Raw genomic sequence first — 26,117 nt, 5'->3', positions numbered from 1 at the left:
CAGGTTTTAAAACACCTGCTAACCAAAAGTAGTTTTAATTCTGAAACATGGTTGAGAGGTACCGGAAATTTGTAACTTGAAATTTTCTGGGAAATAGTGGCTTCAATTCTCATACAGACTGTATTTACATTAGAGATGCCATAAGTTTGGTTCATATTAGCCTGCAAATCCAACCTAGCAAACAAAAAACTACTTCAACTCCTCCAAGCCTAGAATCCAACTCCCCTGCCTGGGGCATCTTAAGAGGATACAGTACTGTCATCATATTTGTAGGGACTCTGTACAACAAATTAGTTTATCACACTGAAGGCAAGATTTGACATTTTTCTTTTCCTATTTTTGACTTCATGCCCCCCTGCACCCATAGATCAGATTACAGCTGATATGGAAATTCATGGATCTGGCTTTCAATTCTGATTCCCAGAGCTCAAAACTTGCTTTCAAGTCAAGCCCAACATACAGGTGTTGGCTGGACATAAAGGTACCCCTGAGGAAAGATAAAAGAAAAAGGAAGAAGATGCTTTAATCTATTGAATACTCAAACGTCAGCAGAAAGGAGTAAGTTAAAGACTGTAAATTCTAGCCCACATTTTTGAGTTAAAACTTCAGAAATACACATGATTTTGATGAATAAAAAATGACAATTTGCCAATCATGAGCAGTTTTTGTCAGGCAACATTAATTTCACCTTGACCTCAATTTATCAATCTGAAGCCTTTAATTTTCTGGGTCTTTTAGACTGAGCCGGTGATGGTGGAGCAGGTGCCTTGAGAACCAGGATTACAAATAAAAACAATATTACATTTCAGACAAGAGGGGGAAACAAGGAAGACATATAAAAATGATTAAAGGTAAACAAAACAGAAAAAAACTGATACTTACCTTGCGTTTCTGGTCCCTTTTGCCAACTCTTTCACCTAAAATCCAATCATATTATTAAATAGTTGCAGAAAAGTTCATTGATTTTATCTAAAAATAAAAACCTATAAAAAGGAAAAATACTATGCTATATAAAGAAAACTCAAAAACACCCATTATCACATAATATATCACCTCCAAAACTTATGGAGTCAGGAATAAATGTCCGATCCTGTTCCCCAGTGCGGTGGGATCGCTGTCAATAGTTTCATAGACCAAATCAAACCAAAATTTTAGATTCAAAAGATGCAGACATATATATTTGCAATAAACTCATTCTTTGAATGACAAACTAGCATGTGTAGCTCCATAATTAGAAGGGAAAAAATCAGTACACTCACCTTAGGTGTGCCTGGTGTTTCAGCATATGAACCATCACGATGCGAAGAACCTTCTGCTTCCTTGTATTGCAACTGATCATCAAACACATAGAGGTTAAACATCTACACTATCTATTCAGTGCAGAACCCTGTGTCCCACTCTTACAAATCATACGAAGCATTCCCTTAAGACCTTTTTCTTTAATAATAGAAACAGATTATAGCTATACTTCCATTGTCTCTGTTGAAGTTCATGTCTATCATGTCTCTGTTGAATACACACAAAAATCAGTTTCTTTTCCATTACTAAACCAAATAATGGAAATGAATTGACTTTATATCATTTCCCTCAATTTCAAACAGGACAAAGGAACTGAATTTCAATTCCATTAATTTCATTTCTGTTAATTGAGTAATTTCTCTTGAAGAACTTGGTTCCCAACAGAGTGTAAAAGCCTGCTCAAATATTAAGAATTCATAAAATTGTAAGCTATGAACCATGGAGTAGTTTTAATTAGCTCTCAAAGTTGTCTTGAATGCATGTTTCCTGTATGTCCCTTTTTCTGCAAATATCTGAAATTCCCTTGGCATATGTGGTTGAAAACGAGGTTTGTTAGGAGGGAGAAAGGCAATAGGTTCAGTAGTGTTGAGCCCAGACATAGGAATGACAGACCATAACCTGGAAAAGTTAGTTTGTCCAGGAAGTTTAATCGTGTTGTAACAGGATTGGAGTAAGTTTAGCCCTTAATTCAACATGAGAATCATCAACCAAGAGCTGGAGATATAGTAACAAAGTTTAACAACAAAACCCAGAAGGAACCAGTTGGTTGACCAGTACCATCATAACTAGTGGGAAAAAAGTTTTTTTTTTTTTTTTTTCTCAAAAAGAGTTAATAAAAGAATCTTGATGATGTCATATCACCCCCAACAGCTAGTACTACCTGGCAGTAGGATTAACAAGAACTGCATCTGAACATCACAGCAACAATAAGTTGCAATATATTTGTGGACAGTTGACATGTTTACATGCAAACACTTATCAATATGCCAGTATTAATCAAAGTACAGGGACTTTATGGCCAAACAAGTAAAAACTGAATGAAGATGAACTCAGAAGAGACAAGAAAATGGCACACTTACTCTAATTTTTTGGAATGTCAGCATATTATAGTACACAAAGTGAAAATTACAGAAATGTTGAAAAGTTTGCCCAGAATTCTGGAAAATTAAAACTTGCACAACATTTTTTATTATTTTAAATAAGAAACCATCAAACATGGAAAGATGATTTAGCAATGAGCAAAGACATCACATTCAAAGATTGATATAAATCAAATACAATTAAACAAAAATAAATATTAAAAACAACTTGAAGCTAAGGGATACCTGTTTCTGAAGGTTTAGTAGAGTCAAAATTTCTTTTCTCAATTCCAGATGCTCTGCACAAACAGATTTTGTTGGTACCTTCGGTTTTAAATTAACCTGGGAACAGAAAAGGCATTATTTGTTTACCATTTTAAAGAAATTAATTCGAGAAAATGAGTATGCTAATAGGATTTATTGCTCATGAAGTGAAATGATTATTTAGCAAATAAAGAAGCATCTAAATGCAAACAATAAATATGCTGAAAATCAATAATCTAAGGGTCTGGTTAAGCATAAGTTTGAGAATTAAGATGGATGTGCCTCGTGAACCAAGTGGACAGAAAAGATGACTTTTCAGAATTTAGTGGGAATCCAAGAGAAGTGAAAGATAAACAAAATGAAATTTCATCCATATTCAACTGTGACAGAAAGTTTTATTGAAAAAAAAAAATATCATTAAAGGTTACAAGGAAAAAAAATACCAAGCAAGAGGAACAAATAAAGTGCCAGGAAGCTAAAGCAACATTCATAGAAAAACTATCCAATGATAATTTAAAAAAAAAAAAAAAAATTAATGCTGGAGATGATTTCATTGTCTACATGTTACAGATATCACTCGCAATATGACATGGAAAATAATATCTCCACTTTATAGTTAAGGAGCAAATACAAACCCCAAGATCTTGTAGAGTTTGCTCAACCCGCTTGATAGTCCTAAGTCCAGCAGATGAGCTTGCAGCTTGCACCATTTGCTCAAGTGCATACGTTCTCAAGTATACCCGCATCTGAGAACATTCCCAGTCAGTTAGGCAGCTAAAAATTCTTGATGATTTTTACTGTCTTGAAATGGCAACAATATTAAATAGGAAGAGCCAGGAATTAATGTCTTAGTATGAAATATTAAGATACAGAAATATTAGGAGATCCACTTTACAAGAAGCAAACAATTCCTCTAACATCGTTTTTCAGATAAGGCAACATCCAAATTAGAACTAATCCTTGTGGACCAAAAGAAAGGGAAAAAAACTGGAAATGAAATTATTGAAAGGAAGAAAAAAGAAACAATCAAACTACAATTTAAGCTGGCCATAAGGCCATATTAAAAAAGAATGAAGAAAAAAGAAAAAAAAGGAGAAATCATAATTTGAAAATAATTATAAAACATACCCCACGAAGTGAATTTAGAGTGGATATATCATCAGCTGTAGATGTTGGAGGTGCAACAGTTGTAGGGGGAATCTGAACATTGGAAGAAGGTGACACAGTCTCAACAGGAATAATATTCTTTTCATTACTTTCAGGGCTGACATTTGATGCGACAGGCATATCAGACTCTTCAGCACCCTGAAAAAGAAGAGTATAAAGTACATAAGATATAGTGCCTAAAAAACTCAGACACACAAATCGTCATTCTGAAATTAAAACAAGAAAATTTCATTCCCACAGCAAGAGTTTAATTCTTTTCAGAGCACAGCAGAAATACAACCACACTCACACCACAAACTAAAATTAAACAGTAAAAAAATAAAATCTTAAAAAGAGAACTGCCATAGGCAGCTTAATTAAGTTCCTAGCACATACTTGGCAGAGTTCTGAAAGACTGCCCACATGTTAATTTCAGACTCACGAATCCATTAAGGCTCATATTTTAGGCCCTTCCTATAAGTCCAGAGAGAGCCTCAACAACCTGCTTTCTACCTCACATAAATAAAACTTAAAATGCAAACTCAGTCTGACAAGGGCGCCTTTAAGTGTAACACTACTCAAACATAATATTTTCATTCAAGGATTGCAATAATATCTGTAACTACTAGTGTTGGGTCAAAGATATTTAATACAAAGCTCACTTCATTCAGATTGTCCAACTGACCAAATTGTACATCTGTTTAAGACTAGTGACTGCAACCCTCCAATCAGTGAACCATTACTAGCCATTCCCAATATTTCTACTAACCTTAGAGATATAAATAATCAAGAGATTGGAATATTATGATCCATACTATAGCTACACAGAAATTGCCAAATGCAGATAGCAACAGTGATAGATAGAGGAAGGAAGTGCCCTGGTGAAGTTTTAAATGATAGAAATGGGGAAGAAGGAAGGGAGTAAGGTTGATTAGAGAAGCATATTAGAAAGCAAAATGAGAACATTACATCAAGTGTATAGGAAGTAATCATAAGTAATGTGTATGTGTCATCAGCAAGGGAGTATTTAAAATCTAGAATAAAAATTGTCTTAAATATCACCTCCACAAGTGAGAATATAATAGTAAACTTGTAACCTAGTACAACTGTAAAGACTGATTACTATAGCTAGCCTAATAATGGGTTGATTATAATCTTACAATCAACTAGTTAACTAATTTAGCAATTGCTCTCATATTTTTGGGTTCAAAGCTGATGCCCTTAAATCATGAAACAAGGATTAGCCAATGTCACATGTAATTTTAATAAGCGCATATCCCCTTTAAGCTTTTGCTAAAGTCACCAATTACTAAAATCAAGAATAGTTGCATATACAGTCCTACACCCTTACCCTTGCAGCAATGCGTGCTTCAGTAATTCTTTTGGCTTCAGCAAGAACCTAAAAAGGGAATAATACATAAAGGAAAAAATAAGAAATCAAATATGTTTCATTCTAGAAGTGTAAATGCAGATCACAGAATTCAGCCTTTTAGAAACTATTAAATGAAATTTAAACCTCAGCATCTTTTCGCTCTTGCTGCTTTGTCTGGGAAAGGATCATGGATAATGCACGCTTGCGTTCAACCTCTTGTGAAACATTATATGGTTCCTATATAAGAAGAAAAGCTTAAAACCAACAAGAAAAAGAATGATTTGAAATAACAGACCTCTAATTTAGTTATCCAAATATGACAAATTAAAAGAAAATCATACATATAAAGAACATAGAATCTGTAGCCTAAAAAATTTAATATTCATTTAGAAATTCCATTCATAATGTCAAAGTACCTTTACAAGGGGGTGCCCAGAAACATCGCCTGAAGATGGAGCTCTAGCAACCAAAATAGCTCGGGATACTATGCCAGAAAGTGTCATAATTGTTAATATATCACAAATTTCTCAAGATCACGTCCTAAAATGTCCCAAAAGCAGTATACAAGTGATTGACTTGAGCATAAAACCAAAATGTAAAATGAACACATGACATTGGAGCAAGAAATTGGAAATACGCAATAATCAAACAAAGGGATAGACCTGTACCACTATAATAGCGATTCTTCAAATCCTCCACAGTTCGAGATGATGGAAACCTGTCAGCTATTACAATGAAGCGGAGATCAAATCGTTCGCACAACTCAAATAACTGATCTGTCTCTTCCCTGGTCCACGTCTAACAAAGAGAAAGCATAAGTTAGAGAAATTTAAGTTGATCCATGAAATACTGACACAGAGGTATCACAACATATGCATTCACTGATGTACAAAAATTAAGCCAATCTAACAATTCAAAAGAAGCATGTTTCAGCATACAAGTTCTGGATCTTCAATTTTCTTTCTTATTAATAATGAACAAGAAATAAAATCTGAATAAACTTTTACATCAGATCTGAAATCAAATCTTGCAAATTGAGTGCAATGAAATTATAAAGTAGCAATCTTGAGTTGATACCTACAGGATCAGTCAAATACTTTTCATACTCCTCATCTGTGTATTTGACAACATTGACAGACTGCACCAAGTCAAATAAAAGTCAAATATTCAATGTCACTGGAGAGATGTCTTTGTGGCACAGCATGTATGAAGATAGGAGCATACTTCTGTATACCTTGTTATACTTAGCAAAAGAGTAGTCACCAGTTGGCGGAACACCATTTACAACTCTGACCTGCAAAGTATAAAAAACAGAAGGTTCCTTCAAATCTCCAGGTATGTACTTAAACAAACAATTTTTCAAAATGTTGCAGAAACATACCCAGTGATAAAGCTGCAAATTATCAGTCCGAGCAGAACTTGTAAAAGGAAGCCACTGCCAAGTAACCTGAAGAATGTTCAAATTATTAGAAACCATACCCTAATAGTAAGCTGAAGAAGATAGAAATGATGAAAAACATTAACATAGCATAGCTAATTGAAAAATCTAAGATGATTAACTCACACATATAGGTAAGGTCAACTAGCAACAACTGATTATGCCCACTGTTTTTTAACTATTTATTCACTTTACTGAACTCACACATTCCTTCATATCATTTTTTGCAGAATTTAGTTTCTAACCTGCCACTGATCTAATCTAACATCTCCAAAAGATTATAAGCAATGCCTTTTAGCTGACTAGCACACAGGAGTGAATTTTAAATACAGAATCAGCCAAAATGACACTAAAAACAGGTGGAAAGCACTTTCATCTTAAAAATAATGAGAAATAAAAAATGAATAAAAAGGGAAGCACTTTCATTAATTTCGCTTCTGAAAATGAAAATTTTTCTGAAAAAGTCAAAAACTATTTTCGTTTCCACTAGAGAGCCATGATAGACATGAACTTCAACAGCACCAAAGTTAACAAATCAACGATTCTGGACGACTTCCACTACATCTAAACCCTGAATTCACCTGAAATCCAAGTGATTCTCCAAACCAACTCAGCTAATAGCTGAACCATGGCCAAAACCTTTACCAACGGAAAAAAAACTGACCTTTTCGTCCGATTGAGGCCGCCGTTTCAGCTGAGAGACGTCTACTGCAGGCATTAGGGGCGCCAAACCCCCTGTAAGCGCATAAACCTACAATATAAAGAACCAAAAAAAGGAAACATTGTAAAAATTCAACCAAGGCTAAACAAAGAGGAACAAAATATGCATACATAGAGAGCATACCTCTCGCGAAATGCCATCCGGTTTTCTCTGAGAATCCTTCTGAGGTCTTGATTTCTTCTCTTGTGGTGCAGTAAGTGGAGTTTTGGGCAAGCCGAGAATGTCCTTCGCGTCCATTGTAAAAATTTCGGAGAACCAGGGGTTTTCGGGGGTAATTAGATAGGATTTTGGGATCAAAATTCAAGTTCCATCGCACAATTCACAAATTTCCCAATCAAAAAATCAGGGTTTCTACGCTCTGATTTCGATTCCGAACTAGCGAATTGAAAAATTCAGATTTCTTTGGCGTCGATTCTTCATGAAGACGAATTGGGGATTAGGGCTTTTTCGAGCGCGAAAGTTTAGAGCAGAATAATTCGGATCCGAGTACTTAGTGTCACCCGCGGGTGAAATAACTGCAATGCTTCTGTCAAACTTCTCGGATGGACTACAATTACCTTTCGATGCAGTATTTTACAGTTACAACGGGTTTTTCCCCTAATCTTTATGTAATTAATACTAATCTCTCCTTAATTTATTCATGTTATTATTAACAAGTCTACTTTGAAATAAGAACAACTATAGTTTAATTTCATCATAGATAAGAAGGATTAAGAGATGTTTAGTATGTGAACATTTGTAGTCTTACTAAAAGAATATGGATAATTAACCATTAAATATTTTTTTATAGATTTATTTGAGATATTTAATAAGGAAAGTTTAATATTCAAGTAAATTTTAAAATAAATATATAAGTATTTTTCATGGTGTCAGATAAAACTTAATACTTATTATTCAATGATTTAAGTTCACTTTAAGTCAAATTATACTCAATTTATTGATTTAAAACTTATTATTTAATTATTATTTTAAGTATCAAGTTGTTTGATAAAATTAATTTAAAATTTATTTTAAATTATCAAATTTACATATTTATTATCATAAATTATAAGTAAGGTAAAGAAAGTCAATTAATAATAGAGATTATGAAATAACAAAATAAATCATAAAGGTGAAAAGGTAAAATAAAAATATGGATTTAAGAATAAGTTAATTACTCTTACTTATTATTTAAAATTATTTTTTACTTTAAGTTATATCATTAAGTTATTTTATTAAATATACTTAATTTTTTTAATGGCTTAAATTGAGTTATTAAGTTGTTTTAAGTTATTTGGTTGATTTATTGAATACATACTTATAAAATAACTTTGGATAAGATCCTTTATCATGATTTCAAATGCTCAGAATTCACAAAAATATTCTTATACCTTCTAAACAAATATGGATTATGAAACATCATTATATGATATAAACTATCGGAAGAGTTTTGTATAAGGAGATTATTTTTACAATTTTTCATATTTTGATTATGTTTTTTTATATATATAATTTTGGTTACATTTTTATAATATAATTAGATTGTTATTTATATTTTAATTTTTATGGTAAATTAAATACGAGTGTGATTTAAATACATTTATATATAAAAAAAACCATTTAAAAATTTGAAGTATTAAAAAAAAATTTCTATCTCAAATTTTAAACTTGATATTATTTTTACTCAAACTCAATTATAATCTACTCAAACTTTTGTGTGTGCTTCCAGTGATAACACTCATCCAAAAAACTAGTGACAAAAATAATTATTTAAAGAGAAACTCTATATGTAGATTCAACTCTCCAAAAAAAAATTTTTGAAAATGATTTTTTAATTTTTATTAAATAAAAATTTATTTGAAAATTTAAAATATTCTTAACATACATGTATTTTAATTTTTTTTTATATTTTATTTTTAATTATATAATTTTAAAAAAATATTTATGAGAAAATAAATTTAAAAAATAGAAGATATTTTTTGAAAATATTTTTCTTATTTAGAAGAAACATAGAATTGTTTTAAAAGAAAATTCCTAACCAGACCTAGAATTTCCAAAAAACACGGCAACGCCTTTTCACTTGAAAAGCGCTCTAGCCTCTAGGCTCTAGCATATTCTCACAGTGTACCGGACAGAGATGACCGGGCCATCCAGTGGCCCATCTAAGTTGCTTTTCTGACATGGTGGGCCCTGGGCCTGTTCCTGACAGGCCCACCTTGACAGCCCACTCCCTAACCCAACTTTCCCTACATAAACCCAACACCCCCTCCTCACTTTCCTCTCTGAGAAAAGCCATTAAGTGAAAGCCTCTAAAAAGGTATGCCAAAAGAGAAAAAAAAATCTCTCTTTCTCTCGTAATCTTTCCCTTCCACAATCCCACAATTCTCACACTATGAGTCCTGAATTATGGTTTTCTGATCATATATATAAGTATACTTACCAGGGTTTTTCTTCAATTTTCTTTTTCAGGTACTATGAGTGATGCTGCCATCTATGAAAACCCTATGGTCGACAACTACTCAAGGGAAAGAAAAAGTGCTCATGGATGGAGCCATGGTTGAGATTCAGATCAGAATGGGAAGTTTTTTGGCATTACTAGTGATAAGGTGGCATTAATTTGGCGCTATCCTACCTGAGCTTATTAAATTAAGGGTTATGTTTTTATCCCTTTCCCGGTTGCGTTTCCTTTTGTTCGGGTCATTACTTCTTCTTGACCTTGTAAGACCTTTTCTTGACCTTGTAAGACCCCGGGCAAAATCCGCTATCCTTATTATATCAGTCGAGAAGGACTTCCTATTAGACACTACTGATAGAGAGTTCAATAATCAGTACTTGATGTCCCCAACCTACTCGTCATCTCCTTCGTTGCCTATCCCTCCTGAGCTGTTTGAATTACACTACCAACTTGAAAAAACCCTTTCTAAGTTCTCATGGAAGGACTGCAACTCTTATTTGATTAGGGTCTTAAACATCTTATGCCTATAGCTTCTTTTTTTTTTTTTTGGGGGTTCTCATGCAGGCCAAGAAAGTTGTTTCTTTCTCGTTATGTAATTTTTTTTTTTCTTTGTAGTGGAAGCTTTATCTATGATCGAATCATATCTTCATACACTGTGTTATTGGTCTAATCTTTTTGCTTTTTTTTTTTTTTTTAACTTTTCGTTTTCCTTTCCGAGCTTATCACATTCATGAGGTGGTAAGAACTTCACTGTACTTACTGTCTTCTTTTTTTTCCTGTGAGTATTTGTCTCAGAGCATGTGCTGCAATTTCATGTGGCAGTGGGTCTTTTTCACAAACCCACCAGCTATTGTCCCATTAATTCTTTCTTTTCAGTCTTTTTTTTGGCCTCCTCGTGACTATGGACTCCACTTGGTCATGGCATATCTTCAGACCACTGAACGTACCACTACTGCATATTCCTAAAGACATGTGGAAAGGGCCAGCTGATGAGCTCACTCATCTCTTTTAGTACTGTAAATGAGACAAATTCCCATGCTTGATTACCCAAAACGCATCACCCATGGTTTACTTTTAAGTAATTAAAAAACAAAACTAAAGGGTATATTCACAAATTTTTTATATGGGTTTGAAAGAAAAAGCCCCAGCAGAAACCATTAGGGAAAGAACCAAAATTTTTATGGTAAGGGAAAATAATATACAACAAAATTATTAAAATGTCAATAGTGCAGTATGATTGAATTACAGACCAAGTCACACTTCTGAAAGGGATGGAACAAAAACTGGCGGGCTTGCAAATCATTCTTTGTGGTTTTTTTCTACTTTTTCTTCTGATAATCTCAACATTACCCAATTTAGACCCCCTTGTCTGCTGCAAGAATCTCATGTTAGTCCTGAAAAGATTCACCCACGTGGTGGGCCATTTTCTTTTCCCCTGAGAAAACAACTTGTTTGCTATAGTTTTTATCCTTATAGCCCTGTTGAATATTACTAAGGGACACCTGCAAGAATCTCAAAAAAGATGCCTGGTTTTTCAGAGATGCCCATTGTTTCCTTTAGGCTTTAGCATTAGAGGAGGTGATGACCTTCCATTTATTCTTTGGAGGCTTACTTTCCAAGAAATAATCTGGCAGTCCCATGTCTCAATCATCTCATACAACACACACCCTGTTGGTGTGTTACAGTCACAATGATATACATGGAGTCATTCAGATGTACAGTAGAGACCATCTTTTCTAAGATTCTTTGGGTTTTGGCATTTCTTCTACCACATCTACCAAATAGAACTCAAACAACTATATAATCTTTCAAGGGAAAAAAAGCTATAAAGGATTTAGGTTATGATTAAGGCGCCCATGAAGTCCTCACACCCATCAATTTTCTTTACAAGAAATGATGGTGAGGCTGAGAAGTGATTACAAAGGTAAAAAAAGAAGGAAAGATTAAGACATGATTCAAATTCAAGTCCTCTTTTTAGCTTGATGCCACTAGGGTTTGTCTCCATACTGTAGGTGGCTACCTCCCCCATACCATCTTCTCAGACACTCATGACAAGGCACTCAATTATGGTGCGTCCTTCATCTTCCGGCCACTATATGAGCCATGGGGTTTGATGCACTTTTTCCGAGTGTAAGGCACATGAAAGAGGTCATCTTTTCAAAAGCCATTTCCACCTTTTGGGTAACATACGAACATGGGGGTGAGCCATTTGACTATATGCGCAAGGAAGAGATAAAAAAATGTGTCTCCCGGGGTTGGATTTTTTGTCTTGAAAAGGGAGAAAATGACACTCCCAATCATCTCCCCTATACCCTAAATATTGGATCTAACCCCACTCAATGCCCCTCTTGATGTAGCGGGGTGCCGGGTACCCCACCTACTGTTTGGAGCAATATGTGTCGAAAGGAGGTCCCCTTTTCCCATTTTCGGATGGTCGACACGTCCATTGATTACCTCCAATTATTTCTTTCCTTTTTTTTTTTTTCAAACCATACGTAATTCTAATCGCTTTCATTTTCGTAGGAAGATTTTGTTTTGCACTGGTTTAATTCGAGGAATCCAAAGTTGAGCTATTCCAATTCAGTAGGTGAGACTGTAAGTAGGGTCCCACGTGGGTGGGGTTGCATTAAACCAGTTTAGTCAGAGGAATCCTAGGTCCAGTTATTCTAATTTCAAGCCATTACTGCCTGCTCAAATAATTCTCTTAAATTTGGTATTCTATTCGATGTGAAGAGGTAATACTAAGTTACAAATTTACAAATTTACAACATATCGTGCTCTAGTGAACATATATATAGAGAAAAATTATAAGGGTATAAAAGTAATTTCACAATCCGATAATTAAATTTGTATGATGAAATCTATACCATTAGATGAGAGTGTAAATAAATATAATTCAAAAACAAAAATAGAAATAACAAGAATAAAGTAAAAATAAATGAGACGTTTATGGTGTCTTTTCATATAATCACTCATATTTTCTTTGATTCCATATTATAATGGTAGGCATCATCCATGATGTAATCACGAGCGTAGCATGGTGAATGCATCTGATTGTAAAAGCCAGGGTGGAGGGAGGGAACACTATAGTCTAACCTCACCTGGCCAAATGAATTCAATTTATGCCTCAATGGGCCCACTGAGTACAATTGGGCCCTGGATTAGGCATACAGATGGATTAGACCAGGCCTGACAGGCCACAAGGACCTTTGGCCCTACTTTTTAATGCTAGAGGGTCGACAGAGACGAAAAATGTCTATTAGAAAGAAGTGAAAATGGAAATCGGATCTATAAGAAAATTGGGTGGTTTGTGTCTTCATTTTAGTTTGGCTCGGCTCGCTCTGTTGTGGGTCTTCAGCATACTCAGCTTATATCTAATGGGCCCACCCAACAAAATCCACTTTGTAACCTATTTGGGCCATGTTTAGGCTAGTGCTGTGATGGGCTAGCTCGAGTGTGGCCCACAGATCTGGCTTCAGGCCTTTGTGGCCCTATCCAGCTTTTCCTATCCAAACATAAGGGGCCGTTTGGAAGTGATTTCGATGATGAAAGTGCTTTTAGCTTGTAACACTTTTATTAGTAGTATTTTTATCATACATCTTGTATAATACAATCCACAAAAAGTGATTTGATAATGTTTTTGATGATATGTTATATGACAAAAAATTAATTTTGAAAAAAAAATACCAATCAAGTATTTGTCTAAGAATTGCTTCTAAGTTATTTCCCAAATTTTAAAAGTGATTAATCAAATTTTATCAAATATTTAATTTTTAAAAAGTGTTTCTAACCTTTTCACTATCATTTCCAACCAAATAGATCATAAAATTGGGAGTGGATGTGATTGTAAAGCCAAAATTTACCCTCTTACAATGTACTTCATAACAAAATTAATTATAAACCAACAAATAAATTTTGTTTAAAAATATAAGTATCAATTCTTATTAAGGCACAAATTGAAAATTATCTATTAAGAGTAGTCAAATATGATGTATTAATTCTAACTATTAATTCTTATTAAGGCATAAACTAAGACTGGTCAAATATGATTTATTAATTTTCTCTAAATATTAACTTTAATTAAGAAATAACAATATATAAATTATCGAAGTATGATATTTTTAATCCCTATAAGTTGGAACCATTCCAAAGCCCTTAGGCACAATTTAGAAAATAATTTTAGAAGACAATTTAAAAAGTAGAAATTAGAGATGAGCTTTTCAAGGGAGATTTAAAGTTTTTTGAACTTTTCAAAGAAGGCTTCAAATTATCTTCGAATATTCAAAGTTTTTAAAAAAAATCTTCAATTTTTTCAAAGTGTCTTCAAAATTACAATATCTTCAAAGCTTCAAAATTGAAATTTGCAAATTACTTCTTCCATGATCAAGTTGGTCAAACCCTTGTTTGACATTGTTTAATTCAAGGCCTAAGTCATATAAATGCTTAAGTTACATTAAGTCCCAAGTTTACCCAAAACCCAAGTTTGTCAAGGTTCAATTTTAATTCACATTGGGGCTTCAATTAAACAAAAACCTAGGTGACAATAAGGTCTAAGTCATACAAGGCTCAAGTCAAGCCAAGACTCAAATCACATTAAGTTAAATCCAAGTTAACCTCTCAGCATGACATCAAATCTTTTACATGTTGGGAAGTGTTTCAAATTTTTAATCAAAATAAATTTCTTTGTTGTAGAAGGAATACTATATAAAAAATTCCCTAAGTTTATATGTGCTTATAATTAGATCGAATGAAAAAAGTTAGTAGAAGTATCTCTATAAATATTCTATTTCATAAGGTTAAAAAAAATTATGAAAGAGATGTGGACTGATGAAGACTATACGTGATGGTGAGGAAGAGAGCAAGAGATACCCGATAGAGTAAGATCACTCTCTATGATGTAAATATGAGATAGAGTAAGAGACATTTGATGGAGCAAAAGGGCTCATGGTTCAGGATAGAGATATAAAGAGTGGAGAAATGTGAGATATTTCGAGACTCAATAATTATATTTGTTTTTATGCTCTATAATTTTTTTTTTATCATATAGTGGAATATTATTTCTCACACATGAAAGTAGATATGGTTGATTGAACTATGCTAATAACTACTGTACCTTTGCGTATGAATTGTTTTATTTTATGCTCTTCTATTAATATATTTAAATTAAAACTTCTGCTGACCTAGCAAGTAATATTAGAGCTTCAATTGGCACAACAGGTGTTATTAAAGCTTTTGTTGGCCCAACGAGTGGTATCAAAACTTTGGTTAAAAATGTTTGAAAGAACCTTGATTGAAAATGTCTAAACAAGCCTTGTTTGAAAATTTTAGGAAGAAAAAAAAAAAGGAATAAAACATAAAAGAGGATTGCAGAAAAGAACTTTTGTTAATGTGAAGTTAATTATCCTCTTATCAGAATGTAATATAAAAAATAAGAGAATTGTGATGCATGATGAAACCATGGTGCAAGAAGGCATGAAGGAAACCACGGTATAAAAGGAGAGCAACATGTACAAGGAAACCATATATCATGGAGAGATGGAAGATTGAGTTAATGAAATTTGATTTATAGGGGAAATTATTGAGAAGTATTTCAAATTTCTAATTAGAATAAATTTCCTTTTGTAGAAGAACTACTATATAAAATATTTTTCTTATATTATAAGTTGTTGTTATTAATTTTCTTATTGAATAAGGAAATTTACTAAGAATATCTCTATGCATATTCTAAATTATGAGGAGGAAAAGTTATGAGAGAGATATGAGTTTATGAAGACTGGATATTGGTGAGGAAGTGTACGAGACACTTAGACCAAAAGGCGTATGGTTTAGGATATGAATACAAAGAGTAAAGAAATGTAAGGTATTTTGAAACCTAATAATATCATCTGTTTATATTATTTGTAATATTTTTTTATTGTATATTAGAATGTTATCATTCATTTATAAGTATAGATGTCGTGGTTCGAACCACATTAAAACATTTTGTATCTTCGTGTATGATTTGTCATTACAAAAAAAAAAAAAAAAACCATTTTTCTTTTCTTTTTATCTTATCTTATCAATATCTTAATAAAAAATGTAACTTTTTGTCTTATCAATTTTTAACTTTATTACAATATTCAAATATAAATTTTCACACAAAAATAAAATCAAATTAATTTTTGAAAATTTTGAATAACTTTTTTCTTAAAAACAATCCAAACTACATCACTTTCATATGATTTGGACAAGACATGAATGTATTATAAATTAACAAATATTCCATTAAGAAAAAACCAAATATAACTTAAATAGTTTTGATTCTTATTGAACATGAATTGTTACTCAAAAATGAAACTAAAAACATAAAAATCACTTAGTTTAGATATAATTAACAGTTTAAATACATAAGCTTTATTGATATTTAAGTCGAATTCAATTCTATTTAGATTTCAAACAAAAAAAAAGAGAAAAGTTAATACTACCTAAGATTTGAGTCGAGTTCTAGGTAGGTTTGATGAGAAATTTAAAAAATAAAATAAACTTAATTGTCCTTTCAAAGTAATTGTTTTAAAGACTATTTGAAAAAAATGAAGTATGAAAAAAGTTTTATTAACTAAAATTTTAAATTTTTAAAAATTAATTTTTAATAATACTAGTTAAATTTACATTTTTTAATATAAGAGTTATTATATTTTTAAAACACATGATATAAAGTACACATAAACTAACATTAAGATAAAATTTTGAAATAATTTTAAAATATTTTAGGATTTATTTGATAACCATTTTCAAAAACGGTTTTTTGTTCTTAAAAAAAAATGTGTTTGACAATAAAAAATTGTTTTCTATTTTCTATTCTTAAGAACAGGCAACATTATTTCTATTTTTAAGAACAAAAGGTATAATATTTTTAAAGAACATCTTTTAATTGTTTTCATTTTTTTTAATAACTATTTTAAAAAATAATTATACAAATATATATAATGATTAAAAATAAAATAATAGATATAAAAATTATTTTAAAAATATTAAAAAAAGTTAAAAAATGTTTCTAAACATACTTTTATTTTATAAAATATTAAAGAATAATTTTTAAAAACCGTTATCGTAAAACTGTTTTTCAAAAACTGTTACCAAATCTCGTACCATTACTTTTTTCAATATTTCTTATTAATTAATCAAGCAAAGAAATTCATATCCCTTTCTACTTGTTCCCATTTTTAGTATTTCTTAATATTCAAACAATCACATGATTGTCATGGATTACTTTTGAATGCTGATTGTAACAACTAATAAATTTTTTATGTGAGTCAACAATCACATTAAGTGGATGATTGATAACTTCACAAAAATAAGGTTGAAAGATAATGACAAGACGTGTAAGTCATGAGGGGAGAAGAACAAGTCTTAGGGGCCAAACATATACTTGTAATTACTAATTAGTGTGTACTCTTGAGTGACTCCGATGATCATGTGCTAAATCTGGAATTCTCAGGAGGGGTCTAGAGTTTTCTGCATAACCAGCTCAGAGCTTGAACACTGAACCAATTTTTGTGCCTCAAATACAATAACCATCCAAAATGCAAACACCCAAAAGGAAAGAACGTACGTTTAAATTTTTTTGAATGGTCATGCTTGAATGTCTTCTCCGAAGATGTACACCACCTGTTTGTCGTTTTGCCATTCGCAACAAAATTATTTGTATCATTTCAAAAGAGCTTTGTCTCTTCTTTGCAAGGTCTATTGATCTATTTGGTACATTGGGCCGGACCCAATCTATTCACAATCATGCATCAAAGACCGGCAGTATGGTTGGCAAGTGGCTTTTGAGTCCCACATGTATATCCTATGTTGGATAGAGAAAAAGATTCCCCACACGAAATATAAAGAGAGTTTTTCTTAATCATATAGACGTGGTTTGAACTACAAGAACTTATTTAATCTAAAATGATTGATATCAATATAAAAGAAAACAGGTCATTATAAATAATATTGAAACTTAGGCACTTTAAAGTCATTAAGGTTCGTTGGACTCAAAGCTGACAATACCTTTATTCATTATGCTTGAACCAAAGCGAAAGTCATGGTATAATGAAGGGTTCTAAAGTTGTAAAAGTATATTAGATAAAAAGGCAATGATATCTATATCCATTGAGCTTGAATCGAAGTGAAAGTTATGTAATAATGGAAGACTAAAAACTCATTGGGTTCAGAGTCGATAATATTTGTTTCCATTGTGCTTGATTCAAAGCAAAAGTGATGTTATGATGGAGTGCTTTAAAGCCGTGAGGGTTCATCGGTTTCAAGGCCGACAATATCTATATTCACTATGGTTAGACTGGAGTGGAAGTCCTGGTGTAATGGAGGGTACCATCATGGATAATGGATTCTCATCGTCACATTTGAATGACTTCACTGGAGGTAGTGGCATTGGCCTTTACCCATATTTAAAGGTGAACCACGCATTCTATGAAAAAAGTCTACCACTAGGAAGATTACATATTTTACGATTTGCTATTTTTCTGATTCAATTTTCATCTACTGTTATCACTTTTGGATGGAGAAAGGTTGGTACGATCGTTGACCGTCTTTTGTGCAGGATTACACACTCAAGCTATGACACTAGGCAAGTCCACTTAGTGAGCTATGGGAGGATTCATCCTTCCAACACATTCTTTTTAACTTTTCAAAAGTCAATCCAATTTTCTATCTCCTTTTCAGTTTTCCCTTTAATAACAATCCTAATCTCAATGCAAACTACAATACTAGTTTATAATAATAAAGCATTTTTAAAGCATTCAAATAGAAAGTGAAAATGAATAAATGAGACTAGAAATGGATTTTGGATTTATTTGAGAATATTTTCAAAAATAATTCCCAAAAATTTTAAAAATAGTTTTAATTTGTTTTTAGAAATAAAAATTATATTTGAGTTTACTCACATCATATATAAAAACAATTGAAAACATCTAAAATTTGTTTTAAAAACAATCTATTTTTTTTAAAACAAATTTCTAGAAACTTATTTTCTACTAAAAATTTGTCAAATATATTTTTTTCATCTAAATTATGGAAATCTATTTCCAAGAACAAGTTTCAAACATAATCTTTAGTCTTATTTGGTAATTGTTTTTCAAAATAGTTCTTATTTTTTAATATTATTAAAAATAAATTTTATATCTAATGCTTTATTTTTAATCATTCTATAAGTTTGTATAATCATTTTTTAAAAAGGACATAAAAATAAGTGAAAATAATATAAACAATTAAAATATGTTCTCTGAAAATATCCATTATTTTGTTCTTAAGAATAAAAAAAAAAAAAAAATTTTGATTGTCAAACATGTTTTTATGGTTTTTTATTTAAAAAAAAAAAACTATTTTTGAAAACTTTTACTAAACAAACTTGTTTCATTTTTTATTTATTTATTTAGTGTTGTGATTCACGTTTCTCTTTATCCTTACTCCTATTGCTATTTCCATGTACCAAATGCAAAAGTTTCCAAATTGTTCATATTTTCAATTATTACTTAAAACATTATAAAAAAAAATCTTTTAAAAACCGTAGGATTGTTTTAAATATCAATTTTCAGAACGTTTTTGTTTTCTTCTTTTATATGGTATTGTGATTTACTTTCTTCCTTATTCCTACTCATACTGTTATTCCTAAGTACCAAATACGTTCAAAATTCATTCCTAACCATAAATTAACAAAATTATAAGATATTTTTAATCAAAATTTAACAATGACCAAGTAATGGGGTGCAATTATTTGAGTCATTTGAGCTTATAATCATGTAAGGATAGTTAATAGACAAAAAAAAAAAAAAGTCTTAATTATGTAAGATTAGTTTCTGAATTTGGTGGTCCACAACCTATTTTCAGCTTTTGGCCTTGATTAAGTAATGGAAGGCCACCCCATGTGTGGGTCTCATTCAAGTTGGTTAAAGGACACAAACATGAACACAACTACATATTTTTATATGTTTTCAGTAGAACTAACTTTGTTGTTGTCCGCTTGTGGATGTCTTTACCTTGTCCATTCTCATTCTTCTTTTTTTAGGGCTAATTTACTCTTTTGTGACTTAAATAATTTCATTCTTAACTACCTTCTAGTTTAAAATAATACCACCTAAAATATTTTAAAATTTTTTAGACGGCACAAAAAGTCTTAAATAATTCCATGAAATTCGACTAAAGGGTCCATAAAAAAATTAAAAAAAAAGGGCTATTAGTTTAAACCTTTCGATGAATTTGAATGGAGTAAATGGAATGATGATGTATTATGATCTAACTTAACGAGAGTTATTATAATTATATATTTTTTTTGTTTTGTTTTTACTTAATTTTAAATATAATTTAAAATTGAATCGTGTTTAATAATATTAAGTATTAAGTTGTTTATTTTTTTTAATATTTTATTTCTATTAAATATTAAGAAATAAAGAAAAATCAATATGTTATTTTTAATATTAAAAAAAATTAAAATATTTAATTTTTTTTATTAAATTACAAAATTTAAGAAATAAATAATAAGTTAATAAAAAGTGAAAAAATAAATATCACCTTAGACCCATTTGAAATTAATTCTAGCTAAAATGTTTTTATTTATAATTTTTTTATTAGAAAAACACTGATAGGGTATTACTTAATATTTAGATATAAAATAACAAAAATGTTTTGATATTATTTTTCATGACATATTATACAACACAAAATGACTTTAAAAAAATCGATGGATTTTTTCAAAATCAATTCAACTTATTCTTCAAATTTTTAGATGTTATTTTTAAGATTTTGTTAAACATCTAATTTTTATAAGGAAAAAAAACGTTTTCAAATATTAAAAAGCACTTTTAACCGATTTCAAAATCATATGTTCCAATTATTATTATTACTACACTTGTAATGAACTTCAATAATTATTGTTCTAAGTTCTTCTTCTTCTCTCAACATCAATCCCCCTAAAATGGAAATGAAAAGGTTGTGCTCAGTCAAAATTACACTATTCAATGAGGCATGAACATGGGATGGTTTAGATTTTTCCCATCGAGAAACCACTATTTCCCCACCAACTTTACTATGATTGCATTTTCTTTTTTGAAAAAGAAAGAAAAAAGCACTTAAATTGGTTATATTATATAAAGTAGTCACAGAAAATTAAATATATGACAGTGTGATTGGAGTAATGATATGGAACATAAAATAAAACAGTTCCATCTACTAACCAAACAGACCATTACTTTAGGTTTTCTTTGCTATTATCCACACAATCTTTACTATCATTATCATCGTCATCAACATCATTTTCACTTCAAATCAATAATTGCACCCACTTCCAAAGCTTGGACTGCACAAAATTACAAACAGTCTTGATTCTTCACTCCTAGGAGCCAATGGGATTCTTATTTATGACCTATATATGCACTTTTTTTTTTTCATTTCTTTGTAGTAAATAATAGGATTACAATTTAATTAAAAAAAATCACAACTCATTAGTGGGTTTTTTTTTTCTATACCAATAGTGTATTTAAAAAAAAATCATACTATAAAAAATAATTATGAAATTACGACATTTTTCAATTTTGAGTAGAATTCATTTTTTGAAAAGATGATTTCAGTTCAATATAAAAAAAGAGAAATGATTTTAGTACAAAACATGAATTCGTCTTTTGAAAAAACGAGTTTAATATAAGAAGTAAAAAGACGAATTTAGTACCAAAAAAAAAAAAAAAATTGTATTTAATTTCTTCATAACCGTATTTTAATAATATTTAAAAAAAAATTCCTCATTAGAGGTTATGGTGGACCATACTAGTTGTTTCACAAGGACCCCAATAGCTCAATTAATCTCATATTTTGAAAAATAAAAAATTATTGTACCAACCATTGCATGTAGTGAAGTGGTTACCATCAATACTTTAAAGAACATGGATATATTAATAAAATTTCTTATTTTAATGCATTTATTTTGATGTGTTGCTGGTGGCAAGGCCCATTGTTTTCCCATAAAAAAATGCCCTTAAGTCACTATTAAATAGTATTTGAGAGTCAAAATTATTCTTCAGCCTCTAATTGTAATTTTTTTATTTATTTTAAAAATATTTTAGGATAATTTTTAATATATTGTTTTTCATTCATGCTCTTTTTTCATATAAAGATTTCAAAATTGTCAATCACTCCATGATTCTAAAGCTTAATTAAATTGTTGATGGACTCCCAAGCTTGTAAATTGTGCCAAGTGGAGTTCAAGGAAGATTAGAGAACCCACCTCACTTTTCCTATTAATCTTTTTTTTTATTAAATTTTCATTATTTTCACAAAAATTAATATGGAAAATCCACATGGGTGTGTGAATTTCTTTAGTATTATTTTCTTTGTTTGGTCTGCATGTTTTGCTGCACAAGGCCGGCCTTGAGTCTTGAAGAAAGAGAAGTGTTCAAAGGATGCACGGCAAAGCCCTAAAATTTAGGGTCCAACAAGCATTTTCTAAGTGTTGGTTACGTAAATGACCAACCACAACCTTCACAAAAAAAGAAGTCTCACTTTCACGTGATGAATTCTACTTTGTTTATTATTAAAATTTAAAGTATCTTAATTTGATGGAGGACAATTATAAGTCTTTTAACATGTGGGTAAGGCAAAAACTTACCCTTCACATAGTTATTGAGATGGGTTTGCTCTCTAAAAGAGGTGTCTTTAGACCTATGATATGTTATGTTTAGGAATCCTTTTTTATGCCTTAAAAAGAGGCTAAATAAAACCTTAAAAAAACCTTAAAACATCATACCAAACAGAACCTTGAATAGACTGATCATCATTAGCAGTAATTCTCGTGCATGTAACAACTATGAACATCTTGAAAAAATAGCCCACTTTCTGATATTGAGAGAAGAAAATGAGGATTGAGAAGGGGGAAGTAAATGACTTTTTGAGCAACAGAAGCTATTACTTTCATTCATTGATTCGAAAACTAGATTACTCCAATGTCTTGGTCAACTCTCCCTTGCCCCATCATTATCAACCACTTTGATTCCATTTTCTACGAAGATTAGTTTTTTTTATATTTTATTTTAATTTTTTATTTTTAACATGATTGGTAGCTCTTTCCATCATCATTCATCACATGAGAATGTTGATGATGGCCTTAGCTTTTCCTTTTTGATTTCTAGTATTTTTTTTAATCTTTCTTTTCGATAATAATATTAGTTACTTGAATAATTCAATTTTTTTTAATAAAATTTATGAAGGAAATTTTTTAAAAAAATATTGTTATTATTTTATTAAATTTTTTTGACTTCTTCAAAACCCATCATGGTGTTTAATGAAAATTTAAATAATATGGAAAAAGAAATTAACAAAAAAAAAGTCAAACATGGTGGTAAAAAAAGATGATAACGTTTAAACTTTAAACCAACACGATGGGTACACCGTACGTGATCCAATCAGAGGTGACAAACAGCCGCTTCCAGGTTGGCCCCACTAAACACCTCCTCCCACCACCCCATCCCGCCGCGCTCTGTCCCATCCTCGCGGGAGCGTTCCTTGTACGTGCCGCCGTGGAGCGTAGCTAGTCCACCGCCCACCCATCTTCTTTCACTTTTGCATACGGAGTCCACCTCTCCCCTCTATATATATAATACCATCACCACCACCACATTATCTCCCTTCAAACTTTGAACCTTTAAAAACACATACTAATTCTCTTGCGCATACTCTTCCTTTCAATCTTTCTCTCTTCTAATCACACAATTATGGTGGTTCCTTCTCCATCTCCCATTAGAAGCAAGAAGACAAAGGCAGTTGGGATTCCAGTAATAGACCTTTCTCTCAATAGGTCTGCCATAGCAGAACTCATAGTGAATGCATGTGAAGATTATGGCTTTTTCAAGGTGGTTAACCATGGTGTGCCCAAGGAGATAATTGGGAGGTTAGAGGAGGAGGGGCTCAGTTTTTTCGCCAAACCCAGTTCGGAGAAGCAGAAGGCAGGGCCAGCTAGTCCTTTTGGCTACGGCTGCAAGAACATTGGATTCAATGGGGACAGGGGGGAGCTTGAGTATCTTCTTCTCCACACGAATCCTGTCTCCATTTCTGAGAGATCCAGAGCCATTTCCAATGACCCCACAGAGTTCAGGTGAACATATGACTCACTTTACCATAGTCTTTTGATTCTTTTTCACATGTAGAAACACATGGAATTTGTTCTTTTATAGAGAGTTCAATTCCGGTCAAACTTGGGAAAATCTTCTTTCAATGCATAGCTTTTTGTGTGTTTGATTCAGCATCCATGAATGATAGGAGCAACTTTGAGTTCATGGAAGATGGTTGTGTGTGGAGGATTAATGGTTTGCTAGAAGAAGACATTTTATTCTTTATAGGATTAAAAAAGAAAAAGTATAGTACCAGTTGCAATTAATTTAAAGAAGGCAATTTAATATGCAAACGTCAATGATACCATTTGGGGTTAATTTAATGCTTTACTAAGCTCGATGAATTGATTAATTCTTCCTTTATAACGAAAGTCGTTCCTTTTTACTTGAAACAGCGAAAGTTTCCATAATAAGTAATTATAAACCCTTTACGCATTCGCGGATGCAAAAAGTTATTGATCAAGGGAGCATCCTTTGTTGAAGGGAGCCAGCCATCCAACCACCTTCGCCTCCAGATATGACCATGTACTTATGTCTTAATGGGTGTGTTTATTTCTAATTTTATTACAAGAAATAGAAATAGATTATTATTTTTTAATTAATTAGGCTATTGGTTAAGCACAATTATGTCAAATCAAAATCAAAGGGAGGGGGGGTGATGGCTCCACTTGGCAATACGAATTTTGGATGGATGTCCCATTTACCTTTTTCTTTCCTATTAGAGACATAATAAATTAAGAGGTTGTAGTAACCCAGAAAGAGACAGAATAAAAAGTGGGGGAAATGTTGCAGAGATATTGCCATTTTACTTTTCATAAAGTTTTAAGACGAAACAAGAAAAAGCTGTTGTGTGATTGGACCCCCATTGTTTTTCAAAAATATTCCTAGATACATGATTCCATGAAAAGTCGAAAACCTTAAAGTTTAGATGTATTTGTTCCTATACGAAACCAAACCCCCCCAGCACTTGTCTCCCAGGTTTAACATGTGGCTGTTTGTTGGTTAGTAGGATACATTTAGTGGTTTGTAATATTGGAAGGAAAATATAATATCATTTTTTGAAATTTAATCAGATCTTTATTTTGGAAATGGCAGCTGTGCTGTGAATGATTACATACAAGGGGTGAGAGAGCTGTGCTGTGAGATTCTAGACCTGATTGGGGAGGGGCTGTGGCTCCAGGATAAGATGGTGTTTAGTAGGATGATCAGGGACGTCCATAGTGACTCAGTCATCAGGGTCAATCACTATCCGGCAGTCAAGGATGTGAAAGAGTGGGACCCATGTGACCCCATTGGATTCGGAGAGCATTCTGACCCTCAGATTCTGACCATCCTCAGATCCAACGACGTCCCGGGCCTCCAAATCCGTCTGCGTGATGGGTTATGGGTCCCTGTCCCTCCCGACCCCACTGAATTCTGTGTCTTCGTCGGCGACGCATTAGAGGTGAATGCTAATATAATGTTTTATTAATTCCACTTGAGACTGATGATATGATATGATATCTCATGTACTTTCTTTGTTAAATTTTGGGATGTGAAGGCAATGACAAACGGGAGGCTGATGAGCGTGAGGCACAGAGCCTTGACAAGCTCAGTGAAGGCCAGGCTATCAATGATGTACTTCGGAGCTCCACCCCTAAATGCATGGATATCTCCTCTTCCAGACATGGTGTCACCCCAGAAACCTTCTCTCTACAGGCCTTTCAGTTGGGTTGAATACAAGAAAGCTGCATACTCCCTAAGATTAGGAGATCGCCGCCTTGATCTCTTCAAGATCAATACTAGTAGTACTGGAGACAAAGTTGAACTATGATCAGTAAGAAAATTTTGTGCTAGGAGAAAGCCAAATTCAAGGCGCTGTGTGCATATATATATATATATAGATATAGTTGTTACACATATGAGTTGGTCAATGGGTGATCTTATGATTTCATTAGATTTTTGTATTTTGTGAGAATTCTATGTAAACCTAGTGTGAGTTTGAAGCTATAATACAAGATTCTTTTCGCATTGCCTTAGTAATTAAGACCGAAGAGCAGCACGCTATAACACAAAATCTGTCTTCCCAACAACATTATATGACTAGGAGTTGATAAGTCAGGGTTGTTGAATCAAACCTTATCCATGGTGGCTTAAGAAACAATGTTAGGTATGAAAATACCAATGATTTGGACTGACTTCGGAAAATTAAAGCCTATTATTTTAGTGAGTTGATAGGGAGCTCTACGCAAA

General features: G+C 32.0%; 2 protein-coding genes and 1 long non-coding RNA gene across 4 annotated transcripts; 2 read left to right on the top strand and 1 right to left on the bottom strand.

Annotated features, from left to right (window-relative positions):
• Positions 1-68: 68 nt before the first annotated feature.
• LOC117919113 (SWR1-complex protein 4) lies at positions 69-7,790 on the bottom strand. Of its 2 annotated transcripts, none has more exons than XM_034836196.1 (17): positions 7,443-7,790; positions 7,263-7,349; positions 6,542-6,607; positions 6,395-6,454; positions 6,242-6,298; positions 5,829-5,958; positions 5,577-5,644; positions 5,305-5,397; positions 5,140-5,187; positions 3,771-3,947; positions 3,278-3,388; positions 2,625-2,720; positions 1,260-1,331; positions 1,054-1,114; positions 883-917; positions 689-766; positions 69-487 (listed from the first exon to the last, which is right to left on the bottom strand). In XM_034836196.1, the coding sequence occupies exons 1-16, from the start codon at positions 7,554-7,556 to the stop codon at positions 704-706; spliced, it is 1,338 nt and encodes a 445-aa protein (XP_034692087.1). In that variant the 5' UTR covers positions 7,557-7,790; the 3' UTR covers positions 69-487; positions 689-703. The 2 variants fall into 2 exon arrangements, with proteins under 2 accessions (XP_034692087.1, XP_034692088.1); XM_034836197.1 differs by having other exon boundaries at positions 695-766.
• A 1,795-nt stretch (positions 7,791-9,585) lies between these two features.
• Positions 9,586-10,562, top strand: LOC117918928. The gene is made up of 2 exons (XR_004651973.1): positions 9,586-9,615; positions 9,768-10,562. It is a non-coding gene; the product is annotated as an uncharacterized LOC117918928 (long non-coding RNA).
• Positions 10,563-23,415: 12,853 nt separating this feature from the next.
• On the top strand, positions 23,416-25,885 carry LOC117917699 (gibberellin 2-beta-dioxygenase 2). Its single transcript, XM_034834060.1, has 3 exons — positions 23,416-23,869; positions 24,981-25,329; positions 25,426-25,885. Exons 1-3 carry the CDS (start codon positions 23,490-23,492, stop codon positions 25,696-25,698), a joined length of 1,002 nt encoding a protein of 333 aa, XP_034689951.1. The 5' UTR covers positions 23,416-23,489; the 3' UTR covers positions 25,699-25,885.
• Positions 25,886-26,117: the final 232 nt, after the last annotated feature.

Source organism: Vitis riparia, chromosome 7 (assembly GCF_004353265.1).
Source record: "Vitis riparia cultivar Riparia Gloire de Montpellier isolate 1030 chromosome 7, EGFV_Vit.rip_1.0, whole genome shotgun sequence".
Classification (NCBI taxonomy): Eukaryota; Viridiplantae; Streptophyta; class Magnoliopsida; order Vitales; family Vitaceae; genus Vitis; species Vitis riparia.
Note: the sequence above shows the minus strand (reverse complement) of the source record. Positions and strands in the feature narration are given on the sequence as shown.

What these genes read in the sequence shown, in the direction of transcription:
- LOC117919113 (XM_034836196.1), bottom strand. Translation starts at nt 7,556, where the DNA reads ATGGACGCGAAGGACATTCTCGGCTTGCCCAAAACTCCACTTACTGCA. An exon ending in AAGCACGCATTGCTGCAAGG is followed by an intron (nt 3,948 to 5,139) that starts GTAAGGGTGTAG and finishes CTTCTTTTTCAG; the next exon opens with GGTGCTGAAGAGTCTGATAT. An exon ending in TACTAAACCTTCAGAAACAG is followed by an intron (nt 1,332 to 2,624) that starts GTATCCCTTAGC and finishes TTTGATGATCAG; the next exon opens with TTGCAATACAAGGAAGCAGA.
- LOC117917699 (XM_034834060.1), top strand. Translation starts at nt 23,490, where the DNA reads ATGGTGGTTCCTTCTCCATCTCCCATTAGAAGCAAGAAGACAAAGGCA. An exon ending in AATGACCCCACAGAGTTCAG is followed by an intron (nt 23,870 to 24,980) that starts GTGAACATATGA and finishes TGGAAATGGCAG; the next exon opens with CTGTGCTGTGAATGATTACA. An exon ending in TCGTCGGCGACGCATTAGAG is followed by an intron (nt 25,330 to 25,425) that starts GTGAATGCTAAT and finishes TGGGATGTGAAG; the next exon opens with GCAATGACAAACGGGAGGCT.